The 19,649-nt window shown below is 46.1% G+C and overlaps 1 protein-coding gene across 1 annotated transcript in view; it reads left to right on the top strand.

Annotated features, from left to right (window-relative positions):
* The window catches only part of MOGAT2 (monoacylglycerol O-acyltransferase 2), a 40,602-nt gene extending 26,127 nt beyond the window's left edge, over window positions 1-14,475 (top strand). Inside the window, exons 3-6 of the mRNA XM_081002324.1 lie at window positions 6,206-6,410; window positions 8,886-9,060; window positions 9,785-9,984; window positions 14,239-14,475. Coding sequence (XP_080858450.1) covers window positions 6,206-6,410; window positions 8,886-9,060; window positions 9,785-9,984; window positions 14,239-14,393 — 735 coding nt within the window. The 3' untranslated portion in view covers window positions 14,394-14,475. The remainder of the gene's footprint in view (window positions 1-6,205; window positions 6,411-8,885; window positions 9,061-9,784; window positions 9,985-14,238) is intronic.
* Window positions 14,476-19,649: the final 5,174 nt, after the last annotated feature.

Genomic DNA, 19,649 nt, shown 5'->3' on the forward strand with positions numbered 1-19,649 from the left:
TAGACTTCTTATTGGGTGAGCAACACAGCCAAAGCAACACAGTTGGAGCCTCCCTCCTCCCTGGCCGGCAGGGAGGGAGGGAGAGGAGCTGCTTCCTTTGAAATTTAAGGGACATCATTTAAGGGACATTTAAGGGACATCCATCAATAAGGGACAGCAGCGGGACATGGCGCTGGAATAAGGGACTGTCCCTTCAAATAAGGGACACTTGACAGCTATGCTTATATGCCAGAAAATACAGTAGATTAGCCAAAATGCTGAGTTGCTGAGGTCTGTTATGCAAACTGCGAAGACTCTGCGGATCCCTAAGTGTGCCGATGTCTGTTGCTATCGGTCGCTGTGATGTTCGGGCTGAAGAAAGCTTTTGAAGCTCCCGAACGATCGACCAGGAGGGAGAAAACATGCCAGTCGGGCATGTGTCTCTGCCAGGGTCCTACTCGAGTGTAGGCTGAGCTCCTGACAGTGGCGTCTACCCTTTGGAACTCCCCTCCCCATGAATATTAGGCAGGTGCCATCTGTGTTGTCTTTTCGGGGCCTGCTGAAAGCCTTCCTCTTCCAACCTGTCTCATAAGTAGAGCTCTTTCCCCATCCGCCTCTGTACTGGGAGTGTTCTTTTCAGGTGATTTAGTTGTTGATTTTTCCAGCCCTTTAGCCTAAGTGGTGGATTCTCCTCATAGCTGTCAACTTACGGATTTGAAAATAAGGGACCAGCAGCCTCAAAAATAAGGGATCAGCAGCCAAAATAAGGGATTTTCCAAGCACAGGTATGTTCAACTTCTGAGCCCCTCCGAGCCAAAGGCAGAAAGCCCAGCCAGCAGCCAAAAGAAGCCTCAAGCGGTGGTTCCCACAGCGCAGCAACCCAGCAAAGGGGATGCAGCAAGGGAAACCACCGTCACCTCTCCACTGGGAAGCACTGAGCAAAGGCGAGTCCCCAGGCAACGCGGCCGATTTGATTGGCACAAGGCATGCAAGCTCCACCCCCCCAGCCATTCTTAGACTCCTTATTGGGTGAGCAATGCAGCCAAGCAACACAGTTGGAGCCTCCCTCCTCCCTGGCCAGCAGGGAGGGAGGGAGATGAGCTGCTTCCATTGAAACCCAGGAAATTTAAGGGACATCATCAATAAGGGACAGCAACGGGACACAGCGCTAGGATAAGGGACTTTCCCGCCAAATAAGGGACGGTTGACAGCTATGGTTCCCCTTCCTTGCAGCTTTCTGAACAGAGGTTAGATGCTCAGGGGATTCCTTAGCCGGGATTCCTGCATTGTGTGTGGGGTTGGGCTGGATGACGCTTGGGGTTCCCATCCAACTCAACAATTATACAATTCAGTTGGTGGAGGGAAGGCTGAGTCCCATTTGCCCCACTGGACCAGACTCCACTGGAGATATTGGTGGACAGGAAGGGAATCCAAGCCATGAAACCAGATGTTCCAGGCTGGGGACATTGCAAAACCAGAGAAAATTCCCTCTTTATCCTGCTCTCACTGAAATGACTCTATAAGGAAAAGCAAACAGCTGTGGTGATGGCCGAGGCACGAAGGCTCACAGCCTGGGCTCTGTAAAAGTCTAATTGATCTGTAAAAGTCTCATTAATCAGGAAGATGGGCAGGGGAAGCCAGTCATCGGCCACTGAGATCTGAGAGCGCCTGATGTTGTTGCGGATAAATGAGCTCCAGGCAGAGGGAGATTCTTAGAAATAAGACAAGGGGAAGCTGTTAGGTTATCTAACTCTGCCACCCTCCCCGCTAGCTTGTTCCAAGAAATAAGTGCTCTAAAGGGAAATGTCTTAATGGGAAATAAAGGAGAGTCTCCCCATCTAACCCTGGAATCTGCTCCCGGAGTTGGGCAAAATGTAAATCAGGACCTGATGGCATTTATTGGTTTTAAAGTTCATTGATTCAACAACATTTATACACTGCTCGGTTGTCATAAAACCCCGGAGAGGTTTTGCAAAGCAAAACTTGGAAATTGTCAATAAAACATAGTTGAAAACGTTACAATACAATAAACTAAAAACGAATGAGTGACACCTGCAACTGCTACATGTGTGGGCAGGCTTTTTTAAACCAAAATGTTTTTAGCTGGCACCAGGAAGATTATACCTGCTTAATTTCAATAGGCAGGGAGTTCCAAAGTGTAGCAGCTGCAACGCTAAAAGATTGATTTCCTACCGTTGTGGAACTGTGGCATCTGTCAAGATGCCAGCTCTATAGATGGAGGAGGTTGAGCGAGCATAGATGGGAGAATGCGATCCCTGAGCAGATCTTGGGGTGGTCTGCAGCAGATCAGCAAGATTCTGATCCTGCTCTGAAACCCTGGAGAGCCATTGTCAATAAGTCTTGACTGAGCACAATAGATCCAATAGTTTGACTAGGTGAAAGGCCGTCTCCAATTGCCACCCCAATCTCTGAGCGGTGCGAGATTTCTGGGGTTCCTGACGCTTGCCCAGGGTCCATGTTTTACCTGAACGAGGCACAAGGGAGACTGCAGTGTCTTTATGATAGATGGTGTGTTTTTATTTTTTACAAAGGTTATTTTTTTGTTAAATTTTTATTCATTTTCAACAACAATCTTCCAATTAATGACAAACCAGTCCAAATTACAATAATAACAATACCACCAATTATATATTCCAATTATAAAGATTTTTGGGAGGGACTTCCCGTGTTCCAGATGTCTAGAGATGATCATCCTCATTCATGTCTCTGCATTTTTGGCTATTTTTCAAATTCAAAACTAATATTATCCATCCTTATTCTCAGTCTGATCAGTCGTTGTTTCTGTGGCTCACATCTTCTGTAGCAAAGTTTTTACATTGTTAACACACAGGAGGCATCCCATGCCCCCATATTATTATCTGTCCGGTAGGTAGCCGTGTTGGTCTGACACAGTAAAAATACCGTATTTTTTGCTCTATAAGACTCACCTTTTTCCCTTCTAAAAAGGGGAAATGTGTGTGCGTCTTATGGAGTGAATGCAGGCTGCGCAGCTATCGCAGAAGCCAGAACAGCAAGAGGGATTGCTGCTTTCACTGCGCTTCTGAGATGCAGAATATTTTTTTTCTTGTTTTCCTTCTCCAAAAACCAGTTGCCTCTTATGGTCTGGTGCGTCTTATAGAGCGAAAAATACAGTATATAAAAAAATATCTGAAGAAGTGTGCATGCACACGAAAGCTTATACCAAGAACAAACTTAGTTGGTCTCTAAGGTGCTACTGGACAATTTTCTATTTTTTTATATATTCTGTCCAATTATATTGGTGTTCAGTCCTCTTATCCTTTGTTCGTCAAGTTCTCATTAAAGGCACTGGGCTTCGTTCCAAAAATAGAGTTTATAAATGGCAAGTCAACAAGTTCTCTCTGATGTCTACAAAGGTTATTTTAAGCATCCTTTTCATTTCTGGCTCACCATCCCAGGTAGCCAATGGTCCCCTTTCTCGCCAGGAACAGAAAGTTTCCTTACAGCAAGCAGGCAGCTCAAACTCCCACACTATCTAAACACCAACCTTTTCTGCGGTTAGAGCAAAGTGTGCTTCTGATTTTAATTTGGGGCGGAGAGGAGCTGTGCCCCCATGGTCAAAAAACAGGGAAACACCATTAAACAATCTCTGGGGTGAGCTCTCTGAATGGCGGTTGTGGCACAATGGGGCAGTGCATTGGCTATTAACCAGATGGTATGTTGGCATGCAACCAAGGAAACAAGGGCAATTGGCAGGCCCCCAGCTGGCTCCAGCAGAGCTGTTTGTGGGTCTCTCAGCCGTCAGGTAGCCTCTGTTTAGAGGTGAAGAGAACGGCGAGATTGAGATGCTGGCACTTCAGGATGCCATTTTCTGCCCTCCGAAAGCGCAGCCCCAGGCTTGCACGTTGCAGCGATTGATTCTCAAACAGTAATAAACCCGAATTTAATTGGCAATATCTATCGGGATACGTTGATTTGGAGCGATTCGGAAGCAGCGGGGTGCTAAAAGCAGACACACGTCTGTTCTTAAGGTTGAACGGAATATCGCAACAGGTTGGCGGTTTGAGCCCACCCAATGAAGGCTGTGGGCAGGATTCTTGCATTGCAGGGGGTTGGACTAGATGAACTTTGGGGTCCCTTCCAGCTCTACAGTTCTATAATTCTACGATTCTAGTGTACCAGGCAATAACTGTTGCTGAAGCAGACTCCGAGGGGTAGGAGAGCATTTGCAAGACTTCAGGGTCCCTGAAAAGAAATCAAGCTTGTGGTAGCACAATGACTGTGCAAATCGGTCCTCAGTTCTCTAGCGCTGCTTAGATATGGTCTTGCTCCGCTACTGCGACCCGTGTTTTGTTAGCCCCAAAATGGAAAATGAGCAAGGGCCCAACCAAAGAAGAATGGCAACTGAAACTGATGGAATACGCGCAGCTTGCAGATTTAATGTATAGAATAAGCGAACAAGAAGAATGTACATTTAAAGAAGGCTGGAAAATGTTTACTGAATATATGGGTGAAAATTGTGTTCATTTAAAAATGCTAGTAGCATTAAGATGAATTCAACAGTGTAAATAAGTTTTGATGGATGTAACAATGGAATACTGAATGGTTTAGTTCATGTAAAATATGCAGGGTTGTATGGCATGCAAAATGAACCATGGAAAGAGAAGAAGGGAAGTCAGTGATTTAAGGTTGTTTAAATGAATATTTTGAAATGTGGATTAGAAAATCCACATTTCAAAATATTCATTTAAACAACCTTTAAATTAGGGGGCGCATTGGAAGATGGCCGTCAATACCATCTCTCCGACCCACACGGGGTAATTGAGGCTGTTATGGGAGTAGGCAGCCTCCCTTGTTGCCCCAAGGAAATGGGGAACACTGCCCTTGCCTGCTGTGCCATAAATCACCCCCTAATTCGAAAGAAGGCGGTGAGGGCCCTAGGCAGAATGCCCCTGTGTGGACAACAGCTCTCCTGGACGCTGTCTCTGATCGCGCACTAGTTGCAGCAATTTGGAATAATTAATTACAAAAGAAGCAAATGCACATATTTCAAGTGAAGAAGGGGAGTGACCTCTGCAAAAGAAGACAACGGCCTGGAGAAACAGGAATATTTTACGATGAAGATACACCAAAGGCGGGGTATGTTGACAACGGGGCTGAATGGGGGGGGGACCTTTTTTACTTTCCTTCTATGTGATTTACAAGAACCCCTCCTCATTAGAACCGTCGGTTGAACTGACCCAAGCAGGATGATTAAGGTCTGTGTGGAGATAAACTTTAACCCAAAGTATGCTTTATGGAGACCGAGAAGCAATAAGAGCTTTAGGGAATGGCGCAGCAATTAATTTGGAGTCACCATCTTGCCAAAGAATTTATAGCCGGGAGGAAGAACGGATTGTTTTCAGACTGCATTCCTAGTGAATCTCCTCAGAGGTTTTGAGAAAGGAGGCAGATTGGTGAAGATTAATGACGCTAAGACTGTTTTGATGTATGGAAGTGATGTTACATGGAAAACGTCTGGATATGGCTACTGGATAAAAAAATTAATATCCACGCAGGATTACAAACTGTTCTAACCAGCTTGCGGAGACTATCAGAGGTCACAAAGAGAAAGGAAAAATATATGAAAATAACAACAAGAGATGTGGAAAAATAATAAGAAAGGACTGGATAGTACTGTGAACCTCATAAGGTTAGATTTGTGGACATTAAAACAGCAGTAAGAAGCAAGAAGTTGATTGGATCCCTTCGGAACTTGAAATATGGGTACCCCCAACAAAAATTTAAAATTCGGCTGTGTAATTTGGAATTTATGTAATTTGGTTTGATTTGATGTGATTGGTCGGTTAATAAAAAATTATTCATATATATATATATATATATATATACACACACACACACACACACACACACACACACACACACAGAGTGGTACCTTGGGTTAAGTACTTAATTCGTTCCGGAGGTCCGTTCTTAAGCTGAAACTGTTCTTAACCTGAAGCACCACTTCAGCTAATGGGGCCTCCTGCTGCTGCCGCGCCACCAGAGCACGATTTCTGTTCTCATCCTGAAGCAAAGTTCTTAACGCGAGGTACTATTTCTGGGTTAGCGGAGTCTGTAACCTGAAGCGTATATAACCTGAAGGTACCGAGGTACCACAAATAAATGGTCTTGCTCCGTTCTCTCATTCTCCCAGTTCAGAAGGTGAGTCCTGCAGGAGCCCTAAATGACTTTGGTCTTCTTACAGCTGGTGAAGACGGTGGAACTGGACCCGACAAAGAACTACGTCTTCGGTTTCCATCCCCACGGAGTCCTGGTGGCTGGAGCCTTCCTCAATTTCTGTACGGAGGCAACTGGGTTTTCCAAGATCTTCCCAGGACTGACCCCTCATTTGATGATGCTGAACCTCTGGTTCAGAATCCCTTTTTTCCGCGACTATCTGATGAGTGGAGGTAAGAAGAGCTGTGGTGCTCAGGGCGGTTGATACAAGCCAATATCTGGCTGGTGAGAGAGAGAGAGAGAGAGAGAGAGAGAGAGAGAGAGAGTCTGTGCTTTTGTAAACTTCCTGCACCTAATAATAATAATAATAATAATAATAATAATAATAATTTAGTTATGCCCTGCCGGGCTCAGGGCAGCTAACACCAGTAAAATTACAATTAAAAAAAACCCAAACAATTTAAAATACAGGTTAAAATATAATTCAAAATGCAGCCTCATTTTAATAGTAGCCCATAGATCAAAACCGTAAGGGGAGGGAAACATAAGGGTCAGACTGAGTCCAAACCAAAGGCCAGACGGAACAGCTCTGTCTTGCAGGCACTGCGGAAAGATGTCAAGTCCTGCAGGGCCCTTGTCTCTTGTGACAGAGCATTCCACCAGATCGGGGCCAGTACTGAAAAGGCCCTGGCCCTAGTTGAGACCAGTCTAACCACCTTGTGACCTGGGACCTCCAAGGTGTTGTCATTTGTGGACCTTAAGGTCCTCCGTGCGGCATACCAGATGCAGTAGCTGTGACCTTTCATATGTCATTGGACTCCCATCCTCCCCAAGCTCCATCCAGCATGGCTGTTAGTCAGCGATAACAACAACAACAACTTATTACTTATACCCCTCTCATCTGGCCAGGTCTCCCCAGCCACTGTGGGTGGCTCCCAACAAAATATTAAAAACATGGTAAAACATCAAATATTAAAAACTTCCTTAAACAGGGCTGCCTTCAGATGTCTTCTAAACGTCAGATAGTTGTTTATTTCCTTGACATCTGGTGGGAGGGCGTTCCACAGGGCGGGTGCCACCACTGAGAAGGCCCTCTGCCTGGTTCCCTGTAACCTCACTTCTCGCAGGGAGGGAACCGACAGAAGGCCCTCGGCGCGGGACCTCAGTGTCCAGGTAGAATGATGGGGGTGGAGATGCTCCTTCAGGTCTACTGGGCTGAGGCCGTTTAGGGCTTTCAAGGTCAGCACCAACACTTTGAATTGTGCTCAGAAACGTCCTGGGAGCCAAAGCAAGTCTTTCGGTACCGGTGTTATGTGGTCTGGGCGGCCGCTCCCAGTCACCAGTCTGGCTGCCGCATTCTGGATTAGTTGTAGTTTCTGGGTCACCTTCAAAGGTAGCCCCAGGTAGGCGCATTGCAGTAGTCCAAGCGATGATAGGAGTTGTAGTCCACCAGTATCTGAAGAGCCACAGGTCCTCTACCCCTGCACCCAGGAGGCTTTCCATTAGGTAAACTGAGGCACCACAAAGCCTTACACGTTTTGCACACAAAGAGTTTTGCAAAAAGAGTGTCTTGGCATCCATCTGCCCTGAGAGACAATGGAGTGTGCTTCCAGGGGTTAAGTCAAACTCCTGGAGAATACGGGCCTTGCTATGACTGCAGAGACCAGTAGCTTGTAACTGCTGCCTCCTGCATGATTTTTGCAGCACTGAAATTACTCAGGGTGCAAGCCTGGGCACTGTGTCTGTAGATCCTGGACTGCCCAGACGACAAGATCCCCTCCCCTTGGTCTCGCTGATGTTCAAAGGGAAGGCAAGGAATTCATTTGGCACCAGCTTGGCTGCAGGGGTTGCTGGAAGAAGGCGAACAAGGCGCCATCTAACCATCTTATGGACCCAACTCTGAGTTTGTGTAAGGTTTACGCCTTACCCCTTAGCCTCAACCAGAGCCAGGGCCTTTTCAACACTGGCTCCGGCCTGGTGGAACACTCTGCCTCATGAGACCAGGGCCCTGCGGGATCTGATTTCTTTCCGCAGGGTCTGTAAGACAGAGTTGTTCCACCTGGCCTTTGGCTTGGAATCAACTTGATCCCCTTCCTTTCTTTCCTTTCTCCTTCTGTGATGGAACTCCCATTTGGGGACTTCCCTGGCTTTTTTCTGGCCCACCTAGGACCGGTCTGGACAGTTGGCCTTCATGAAGATTTGACATTTTCATTCCCAAAAAGTTTTTCGATTTGAGTTTCTACTGAAATGAGGCTGCATTTTAATGTATTTTAATCTTGTTTTTATACCTGGTGTTAGCCGCCCTCAGCCTGGTCTTGGCTGGGGAGGGAGGGGTATAAATAAAAATTATTGTTGTTGTTGTTATTGTTATTCTCCTGAAGATGTCCCGCAAAGGCATTTGCCAAATAATAGTACTATTAATAACACTACAGTGGTACCTCGGGTTAAGTACTTAATTCGTTCTGGAGGTCTGTTCTTAACCTGAAACTGTTCTTAACCTGAAGCACCACTTTAGCTAATGGGGCCTCCCACTGCTGCCACGCTGCCACCGCGCGATTTCTGTTCTCATTCTGAAGCAAAGTTCTTAACCCGAGGTACTATTTCTGGGTTAGCGGAGTGTGTAACCTGAAGCGTATGTAACCCCAGGTACCACTGTACTGATGGTTTTCAGGGAGCTTACTCTCACGTCTCCTGCATTTCATACCCAGGTTTAGTCCCATCTGACAAGGAAACGGCTGCCAACGTCTTACGGAGGTCAGGAGGAGGGAATGTCCTCGTCATCGCTGTGGGAGGAGCGCGAGAAGCTCTGGACGCCCGACCAGGGGCTTTTACTCTGTTGTTGGCAAACCGGAAGGGGTTTGTTCGGCTAGCTATACATCATGGGTGAGTCGTGGCGCGCTGTCGGGCGAAGGACTGCATTGTGCAAATTGATGGCGCCTAGCCCTGATGGCTCTGTAACTTTATACAAGCGGTGAGCCATCAGGTAAAGCACAGCTCATCAGGGATCCAGGAAAATCTCCTGCTTTTGCTTCCTGCCTTGGATTGCAAAAGCAGTGTTGACATTGGACAAGTCGCCATCGAGGGCAAGGGGTGGAGCCTCAGCGGACCCCAAGCCTTGCTTTTTCGGGCTCATAGGTAAAGGGACTCCTGACCGTTAGGTCCAGTTGTGGCTGACTCTGGGGTTGCGGCGCTCATCTCGCTTTACTGGCCAAGGGAGTCGGCGTACAGTTTCCAGGTCATGTGACTAAGCCTCTTCTGGTGAACCAGAGCAGCGCACAGAAATGCCGTTTACCTTCCTGCCGGAGCGGTACCTATTTGTCTACTTGCACTTTGACGTGCTTTCGAACTGCTAGGTTGGCAGGAGCAGGGACTGAGCAATGGGAGCTCACCCCGTCATGGGGATTCGAACCGCCGACCTTCTGATCGGCAAGTCCTAGGCTCTGTGGTTTAACCCACAGTGGGGCCGCATCAAATTCAAGATCCACTCCTAGACAGTGTTCCAAGTCGGGGTGGGGCTCCTTACCACTGGTATAAACACTGGGTGTGCTTTGGGCATTATGATGATGACGCAACACCTTCTTTTCCATTCCTCTGCCCCCTCCCCCAGCACTCCTCTTGTCCCCGTGTTTTCCTTCGGTGAGAATGAACTGTTCGATCAAGTTGAAAACCCCAAGGGCGGCTGGCTACGGTGGATCCAAGAGCGTTTGCAAAAGATCATGGGGATCTCACTCCCCCTCTTCCATGCCCGCGGGATCTTTCAGTACAGTTTTGGGCTCATTCCGTATCGGCGACCGATCCACACTGTGGGTAAGTCTGGTTGGGAGAGTAGCTAAACTGCAGCTGGGAAGCCAAATCCTGTGCGAAGATTACTCTTTTCTGGAAATTAAAGCAGTGTCCAAACCATGGGTAGGCAAACTAAGGCCCGGGGGCCGGATCCGGCCCAATCCCCTTCTAAATCCGGCCTGCAGACGGTCTGGGAATCAGCATGTTTTTACATGAGTAGAATGTGTGCTTTTATTTAAAATGCATTTCTGGGTTATTTGTGGGGCATAGGAATTCGTTCATATGTTTTTTTCAAAATATAGTCCGGCCCCCCACAAGGTCTGAGGGACAGTGGACCGGCCCCCTGCTGAAAAATTAGGTGACCCCTGGTTCAAACACTTGTTAAAATATTCAAAGAAGCTTTCGCTTGCAGAACATATAGCTAATGAAGAACATATGCAAAGTAATTACATTCACATAGTTATTCAAGCGTGGGCCTAGTTTTTCTTAGTTGAAGATTACGCAGGGTTCCCATATTTCAAAAAGTGAAAATCCGGACACAAAAACTGTTGAGCTTTTTTGGATAGGGAGGGGCCAGTTGATGAGGGTTTTTTTTTTTTTTTTTTTTGCAATTTTTCAAAAAAGAAGAAAAAGCTTTTGAGCTGTTTTGGGGGAAATTCGCCAAAAAATCAACACGTCCAACATGGGTTGCCCAGGTTTTCCCAGACATTTTAAACAATGTTTGGAATTTCTGCCCAGATGCTATTTCTGACGGACGAATCCCAGATATGTCCAGGAAATTCAGGATGTATGGAAGCCCTAGATTACTGATTCTTCCGTAAACATTCAACCAAACTGTGTCTTTCTCTCTTTCCGCTCAGCCTTCTGTGGAATATTCAGCTTGGCCATGCAGTTCCTTCTGTGATGTTTCCACTTTCTCCTTCCAGTAGACCTCTCCTTACTGCTTCTTTGGGAGAACATAAACTACTGCCCTTCTTTCCATCACATACATTCGCACAGAAACATTGTCAGACCTCTCCTTTATTGTGATTAGAGAGAGAGAGCGCGCAATCTAACATGGCCTCTTCTTCAGTGTTCATGGAGCTGCAGCCATGAGTCAAGTCACTTGCACAAAACCAAATGGAGAATGTAATAAGACACCTCCCATGTGACCAGAGTTAACCAATCTCATGAGAGTTACTGGGGAATGTTCCAGAATGAAACACTCAGCAAGGCATTTAAGCCTGCTCATGCCTAGAAAGCCTGGGTCTAAGCAGTTTTCCACTTCACTTTCTAAGTGTTTTCCCCTTGCCTCGTTCCTTCCCTACGGAAAACTCGCTCTTTAGTGCTACATTGGAGCAAATGTCAATCCGGAGAAAACCCCAATCGCCATTTGCTCTGATTGAGCACTAGAAAGCAGTTTTCCCTGGGGGAGAGCCGCAAGACGAGAGGAAGTGTGCATAGGCCTTTAGCCAAGTCACATTTTCCAAAACAATGGGCAAACCAAAACGGTCATTCTTCAAAATCCACACACCTCCCAATTTTTCAGTTCAGTTCTTCAGCCAAGTAATGTGCACAATAAATGCGCACACTTGCATAAAACGCAAGTAGAAATGTAGATATTTATGAAAATAGCAGACAAAATTCATTATACAAAGCAGGCATAGGCAAACTCGGCCTTCCAGATGTTTTGGGACTACAACTCCAATCATCCTTAGCTAACAGGACCAGTGATCAAGGATGATGGGAATTATAGTCCCAAAACATCTGGAGGGCCGAGTTTGCCTATGCCTGATATAAAGGGACTGGCTTTGCAAAAACATGTGCATTGGGCAAAATTACCTACAGAAAAGTGTGTACGGTATATTTGGAGTAATTTGCACCAAAATGCTGAATTTTCATGAGGACGTTAAATGGAAATAGCGGAATGTGCGAAACTTAAGATTGGAAAAGTGAGAGACAAAAGCATTCATTAGCTTAAAGACCCCCTTTTCCAACCATAGCTGTCAACTTACAGATTTGAAAATAGGGGACCAACAGCCTTGAAAATAAGGGATCAGCAGCCAAAATAAGGGACCTGCAGCCTCACCTGTTCCAGGCATTCCAGTCTTCCTGTCCTCCTGCAGTCTGGTCAAACTCATGCTGGTAGCTCCGAGAACACTGTCCAACCAACTTTGTAACCAGAGGTTCAACTGAATAGAATCTGAATCACATGCACCACAAGGCCTATGCAGCCTCAACTTAAGATGGCTCCCCGGCCTGGCTTTGCACTGCAAAGTTTGCAGCAACATGTGCAACAAAATGGCGTCCAGCATTCAAAACCCCCCTCAGCTTGCATTAACTAGCCACACACACACAGCCTCCCTCCCTCCCACGAGATCTCCTTTCCTTTCCCCCCACCATGTGCCACCGCTCTAGACAGACCTTTTCTCCGGCAAGGGTGAGTGGCCCTTCGATGACATATTCATCCGATTCTGATCTGAGCACTCAGCACAGGTATGTTCAACTTCTGAGCCCCTCTGAGCCAAAGGCAGAAAGCCCAGCCAGCAGCCAAATGAAGCCTCAAGGAAAACCACCGTCACCTCTCTGCTGGGAAGCGCTGAGCAAAGGCGAGTCCCCAGGCAATGCAGCCGATTTGATCAGCACAAGGCATGGAAGCTCCAACCCCAGTCGTTCTTAGACTTCTTATTGGGTGAGCAACGCAGCCAAGCAACACAGTTGGAGCCTCCCTCCTCCCTGGCCGGCAGGGGGGGGAGGGAGAGGAGCTGCTTTCTTTGAAACCCGGGAAATTTAAGGGACATCATCAATAAAGGGACAGCAGCGGGACACGGCGCTGGGATAAGGGAGTTTCCCGCCAAATAAGGGACGGTTGACAGCTATGTTCTCCAACAATTGGGGATCCTACTTCTGCAACCAAGTACAAGCTCGTTTAATACTACTAATGATTCTCCTGCCTGATGCTAAACACCGAGAGAACGTTTCTAGGACTGAATTCACCGTGGCGCGGTAATTATCGCCGGAGCCGGCCACAATAACATCAGGTTAATTCAAAAAGACAGTTTTGTACAGGTAACACCATCCTCTCTGATAGGATTTGACAGGCAGTGGTTGCCCATAATTGTTTGACAGCTTGTTTGGACCTTCTCCGTGGTTAGACGGACTTTCGCCAACCTCTGCAGTGGAGGAGACACTTAATGGGATGTTGGTCGGAAACCGCGTTAGCCCATTGTTGTCTGACAAACACAATTAGCACAGCCTTTCAGAGGGAAGGCAGGCAAGTCTTTGCTGGATTCCCAGCTGCGCCACTTCCTGGGGCCAAGCCCGAAACCCAGACAACTTTGGCTCATCCTCCCCTCGAAAAAGCTCAACAGCTCTGGCTGATTATCTTTATTGCATTTAAATAAAAATACCAAAAAGTATAAATTAAACATTACATCCAAATATTCAAAAATAGAAAGAAGAAATACATAAAAGGAAAATATATAAAAAGAAAAAAAAAAGAAAAGAGAGGAGAAGAAAGAAAGGAAAAGAAAAAAAAAGAAAAATGATAAATAATAAAACACGAAAAATAATTAGTCAAGTGCACAAAATCGTTCACAGGATACAAACAGTACTTTGAATATTCTATACGCCAGGTTCTACGAAAGAAATACATTTGTAATCCTCTTTTTTTTTTTCTTTCCTTCCTTCCTTCTTTCCTTCCTTCCTTCCTTCCTTCCTTCTTTCTTTCTTTCTTTCTTTCTTTCTTTCTTTCTTTCTTTCTTTCCAGTCACTTTCTTTCTGATCCGGAAAAGTAGTCTGAATCCCTGCTATATTATTTGAATTCAGCCTGATCTTTTATTTCCCTTCTCTTCCCTCCCGTTCCCCTTTTATGAAGATAACCCGCTCTGAGACCCCACAGCTAATTCTCCCCTGGCCTCCTCGCTGGCCCAACTAGGACCAATTCAGCCAGCTAGCCTTATCTAATTGATTTTTGATTTTTGATTTTTATTGTTATTCATGTTTTTATACTGTATTTTATGCTGCTTTTATAATTAAGTGTTTTAAATTTGTTGTTAGCCGCCCTGAGCCCAGTTTTTGAACCGGGAAGGGCGAGGAAGTGACAAATATTCTGCATTCATTTAATAGTATCCGTTTCCCCCCATTATATCAGTGAAATTAATCTAACCACAACCCAGTATTATTTTTGGAACCATATTTTGTCAGGTAGTTTTTAAAGCAACCCCATTCCTTTTTTACCTTATCGCCTGAGTTTTCTTAACCACTCTTTGCTGTCTTTCCCTCCCCACTCGCCCGCAGTTGGAAAACCCATCCAAGTTGAGAAGCGCCCCAACCCCAGCCAAGAGGAGGTGGACAAGTTGCACGAGGTCTACATGGAGGAACTCTGCAAGCTCTTTGAAGAGCACAAGTTGAAGTACGGTGTCCCAGAGGATAAGCACCTTTCTTTCATTTGAAACAAGGAAGCCGCCCTTCCCATTCCCTTGCCCACGTTTAAAAAAATAAATAAAAATAAAATATTTATGCTTTTCAGTTTTATACATTTCATTAATTTTTACAATCATTTTAATGTTTCAAAACTTGACTTCCTTCCCCCTCTTTCTGCGATTCCTTAATTTTTAATATCTTCTGCATATCCAAATTAACTTCATTTGTTCATTTATTTATCTACTTTAAATATATACAGGGGTACCTCGGTTTAAGAACAGTCCGGTTTAAGAACGGTTCGATTTGCAAACGCCGCAAAACCGGGAATAGTGTCTTCGTTTGAGAACTTTACCTTGGTCTAAGAACAGAATCCGAACAGTGGAAGGGCAGAGGTGGCGGAGGTCTCATTAGGGAAAGCACGCCTGGGATTAAAAATGGTTTTGGTTTAAGAACAGACTTCTGGAACAGATTAAGTTCGTAAACCGAGGTACCACTGTACTCTTATAAAACTGCAGGTTATTACAATAGTCCTGCCATAGTTCTTATCTGTTTACAACTTACCAGTCAATATTCAATAAACCATTTCCATTCTTTTATAAGCCGTCCTTCCCATTGTGGGAATGTTCAGGGAAGCAGGAGAGGATATACAGTTTAATAATATCCTTCCTAACTTGCACTAGCAAGTTCTATAACTTAGCAGAGTTTTAACATTCCCCTTTAAACGCACGGCAGGTAGCTGGTTGCGAGCTTGTTTCAGCCTCTTAATATTAGGTTCCTGGTAAAAGGGTAAAGGGGCCCCTGACCATTAGGTCCAGTCGTGGCCGACTCTGGGGTTGCGGCGCTCATCTCACTTTATTGGCCAAGGGAGCTGGTGTACAGCTTCCAGGTCATGTGGCCAGCATGACTAAGCCACTTCTGGCGAACCAGAGCAGCGCACGGAAACGTCGTTTACCTTCCCATCAGAGCGGTACCTATTGATCTACTTGCACTTTGATGTGCTTTCGAACTGCTGGGTTGACAGGAGCAGGGACCGAGCAACGGGAGCTCACCCCGTTGCGGGGATTTGAACCGCCGACCTTCTGATCGGCAAGTCCTAGGCTCTGTGGTTTAACCCACAGCGCCACTCGCATCCCGATTAGGTTCCTTATATCCCTCTTAAAAGAATAAGCACACGGCAATCTTATTTAAAGTCAGTAAAAGAGGTTTACTCACACATTCAGTTCACAGATGGATCCCTGAAGGCAGACTTAGTTACAGAAGTATAGACATGTGGAAGCCAACAGAGCATCTCTAGCTAAACAAAGGACCCTTGTACTTATGGGACCGCCTCTCCTGGTATGTCCCACAGAGGACCCTGAGGTCCATGAATAATAATAGCTTAAAGGTCCCAGGCCCCAAAGAAGCCATACTATCCTCACCAGGGCCAGGGCCTTTTCAGTGATGGCTCCGACCTGGTGGAATGCTCTGTCCCACGAGACGAGGGCCCTGCAGGACTTAATCTCTTTCTGCAGGGCTTGTAAGACAGAGCTATTCCACCTGGCCTTCAATTTGAATTAGCCTGATCCTCTATCCCCTTTTCCCTTTCCTTTTCTATGAATAAACCCTTCTGGGACCCCACATTTAAACTCTTCCCTGGTCTCCTTGCTGGCCCTAGTAGGACCAACTTGGCCAGTTAGCCCTGGAGTCCCCCCTCCAAAATGACCTCTGAATTTTTGAATTATATTGACACTGATGCTGCATTTATGTTGTATTTTAATGCTGTTTTTAAGTCGCATTTTAACCAGTGTTTTAAATTTGCTGTCAGCCGCCCTGAGCCTGGTTTTTAAACCTGGAAGGGCAGGGTATAAATAAAATTTATTATTATGATAAAACTGCTGGTCCTACGAAGGAGGAAGTGGAAGAGAGAGAGATAGCTGCGTGCTTTGTCCTTTTTGTTACCTGAACAGGTAAGGTCACGCCCACCTCTAGTCACATGCAAGAGGAAGTATGTCCCAGCTCAGGAGGAAACAGGAAGTTCTGACTGACTGGAGCAAACATCCCCTTGCAAGTCCACTCTAGGAAAACAAGGAATGTTGTACTTGACTGCTATATATATATATATCACATCCCACACCCATTTCCTTACCAACATTTTGGGTTGCCTCCAAAGAAGTAAGAAGCAGTCACTGACACTGTTTTGCAAACCTGTTGCCCTGAGGATTTGTGACATGCTAGGATAAGTACAGTGGTACCTCGGGTTAAGTACTTAATTTGTTCCGGAGGTCTGTTCTTAACCCGAAACAGTTCTTAACCTGAAGCACCACTTTAGCTAATGGGGCTTATTTTATTTAGAAAATCTGTAAGCTGCTTGATCACACAGTTCTCCAAAGAGGGTGCGAATAAAAACATAGATAAAAACCCAGTTAAAAGAAACAAACCAATTAAAAACTAATATGCACAACATCGTCGTAACTAAAAAGCAAAAATAAAACCAACCAAAGCCTTGCAAAAGAAATGTAAGAAACTAAACCACGAGCCTGGACTCGAGAGAGCTACTGAAACGAAAAGGTTTTCAGCAGGGGTCTAAAGCGATCCAGTGATTGTGCTTGCCTAGGATCCATTTCCCAACAGAAGAGATTCCCCCTTTTCAGAAAGGCAAAGAGGATCCCATGGAATGTCACAAACACTTCGACACATTCCTTGAGTCGTCTTAGCCGTAATCCCGCCGAACGCAGCATGGAAGGGCATCACTCTTTGCCGGGCAGCTATTATTAGCTGTGTGGCTTGAGCTTTAAATTAAATAAGACTGGGAGGTGCTTAAAGCAAGCAAGCAGATTTATTGCGGGAGTAGGGGGAGGAGAAAAAGGAAGAAATCCACTATCTTCAGGGGCTGGCTCCAGAGCTCTTGAGAACAACAGAAGACGGTCCACATTTGGGCTGCCTTTGCGGGGCGTTTTGGATGTTCTCTGGTTGTTGAAACAGTGCGGTACAAGTGGCTTCTGTTCCACACACTTAAATACTTTGGCATTGGGTCCTTTGGTCAGGAGGGATGCGGGTGGCGCTGTGGGTTAAACTACAGAGCCTAGGACTTGCTGATCAGAAGGTCGGCGGTTCGAATCCCAGCGACGGGGTGAGCTCCCGTTGCTCGGTCCCAGCTCCCGCCAACCTAGCAGTTCGAAAGCACACCAAAGTGCAAGTAGATAACTAGGTACCGCTCCGGCGGGAAGGTAAACGGTGTTTCCATGCGCTGCTCTGGTTCACCAGATGTGGCTTAGTCATGCTGGCCACGTGACCCGGAAGCTGTACGCCGGCTCCCTCGGCCAATAAAGCGAGATGAGCGCTGCAACCCCAGAGTCATCCGCAACTGGACCTAATGGTCAGGGGTCCCTTTACCTTTACCTTTGGCCAGGAGCAGCCCTAGGTAGAGTGAAGTAATGGCCTCAGACGGCAGATATGCAAGAACAGCGCCCCCTGTCTTCCTAACCCCCAGCCACCCTCCTATGGTGCCACATGGCCTCTTCTGGAACCCCAAACTTGGCCTGCAGTCTCAGGTGTGGGGCAGGATACCATCCCATCAGCAGCATTGAAGTAAGATTCAGCTGCCCATAATGATGTCATATATTTAAGAAGAAGAACCTGTGCTTATATAAGCACATGCTTTGTGGAATTATCTCAGTGTATCAGGATGATTTTGTACCTGTTCTGAAGAGGTTGTGGTTAGTAAAGCTTTGAATCATCATGATGGGGTTGGACAACTTTTATTCCAAAAGGAGCCAGCTTTTATGCGTCCAGTTGCTTCATGCAACACAATATTAATTCTTCTTCTTTGGCGGTCCCTCATAGCCTAGTAAGATTGTCTTCCATAAACATGGTTTTAACAGTGGGTCCGTAAGTGGCCATAGAGGCCAATTCTGGATCCGCACGTCCTTCCACAGTGGGGACATAGGTTTCCAGGCAGGAGTTGATTACGGTGTGGATTTGCCAAGCGTGCCTTCCTCTTAGCATGTTTCTCCCTTGCGTCCTGAGTTCGAATGTCTTCAAAGCCCATGACACCTTTGGTAAATGCTGTTCTCCAACTGGAGCGCTCGCAGGCCAATGTTTCCCAGTTGTTGTTGTTGTTTATATCAATTTTTTAAAATTTGCCTTGAGACAGGTTTAACTCTTTTGTTGACCACCAGCATTACGCTTTCCATTTCTAAGTTCGGAAGAGAGGGTTGCTTTGGAAGACGATAATCAGGCATCCGCACAACATGACCAGTCCAACGAAGTTGGTGTTGAAGAATCTTTGCTTTGACACTGGGGATCTTTGCTTCTTCCAGTACACTGGCTTTAGTTCGCCTGTCTTCCCAAGTGATGTGAATTTTTTTCGGAGACACCATACGCAATAACTCTAGGTATTCTAGTTCTGTGAGGGGAATAGTGGGACAGGGGGAAGGAGGTCCTCCTAACAACTTTCAACACCCTTTACGAACTACAGTTTCCAGGATCTTTTGCTGGGAAGCCACGAAGGTTGAAAGTGGTGTGAGGGTGTTTTATATGTACAGTGGTACCTCGGGTTAAGTGCTTACTGGTAATTCGTTCCGGAGGTCTGTTCTTAACCTGAAACTGTTCTTAACCTGAAGCACCACTTTCGCTAATGGGGCCTCCTGCTGTCGCCACGCCGCCAGAGCACGATTTCTGTTCTCATCCTGAAGCAAAGTTCTTAACCTGAAGCACTATTTCTGGGTTAGCGGAGTCTGTAACCTGAAGAGTATGTAACCTGAAGCGTATGTAACCTGAAGCGTATGTAACCTGAGGTACCACTGTACAGTGCAGAAAAAGCCTTAGCAAAAGGCCACATTCTGTGTTCTGGGCACTCCACAATGCTGGTTCAATTCATTTGACTCTGTTTGGGTTAGAGGAAGAAGACCCAGTTTTGTACAGCTCTTGAGAAAATGCCTGGGGCTCCTTTGAAGGATTTCACACAGCCGCAGCCGCGGAGAAAAGAACCTCCGAGCAAGAGGTTTGGCATGTCCAGGCAACATTCTTGAAACCAATATGGACACCCAGAATGTCCATCAAAGTGGTCTGAACATGACTGGGGGAGTCCAGCTGATGGCTGCACAAAGAAAGCTCTTGTTTCACAAGCAGCAGCTGTACAGGGCGGTGGTTATTTTAAAAACAGAGCATGAAATCTAGCATCGGGGGAAAAAGAAACTCATGTAATTTTAGATAGCCCTTGTGCATTCATTGCAGACCAGTGCTGTGCACCACAGGGCTGAGACATCTGTCAGAGCAGGGATGGGGAATCTGTGACCCCCTGCAGA

The sequence above is a fragment of the Podarcis pityusensis genome (assembly GCF_964106645.2).
Source record: "Podarcis pityusensis genome assembly, chromosome: 4".
Taxonomy (NCBI): Eukaryota; Metazoa; Chordata; class Lepidosauria; order Squamata; family Lacertidae; genus Podarcis; species Podarcis pityusensis.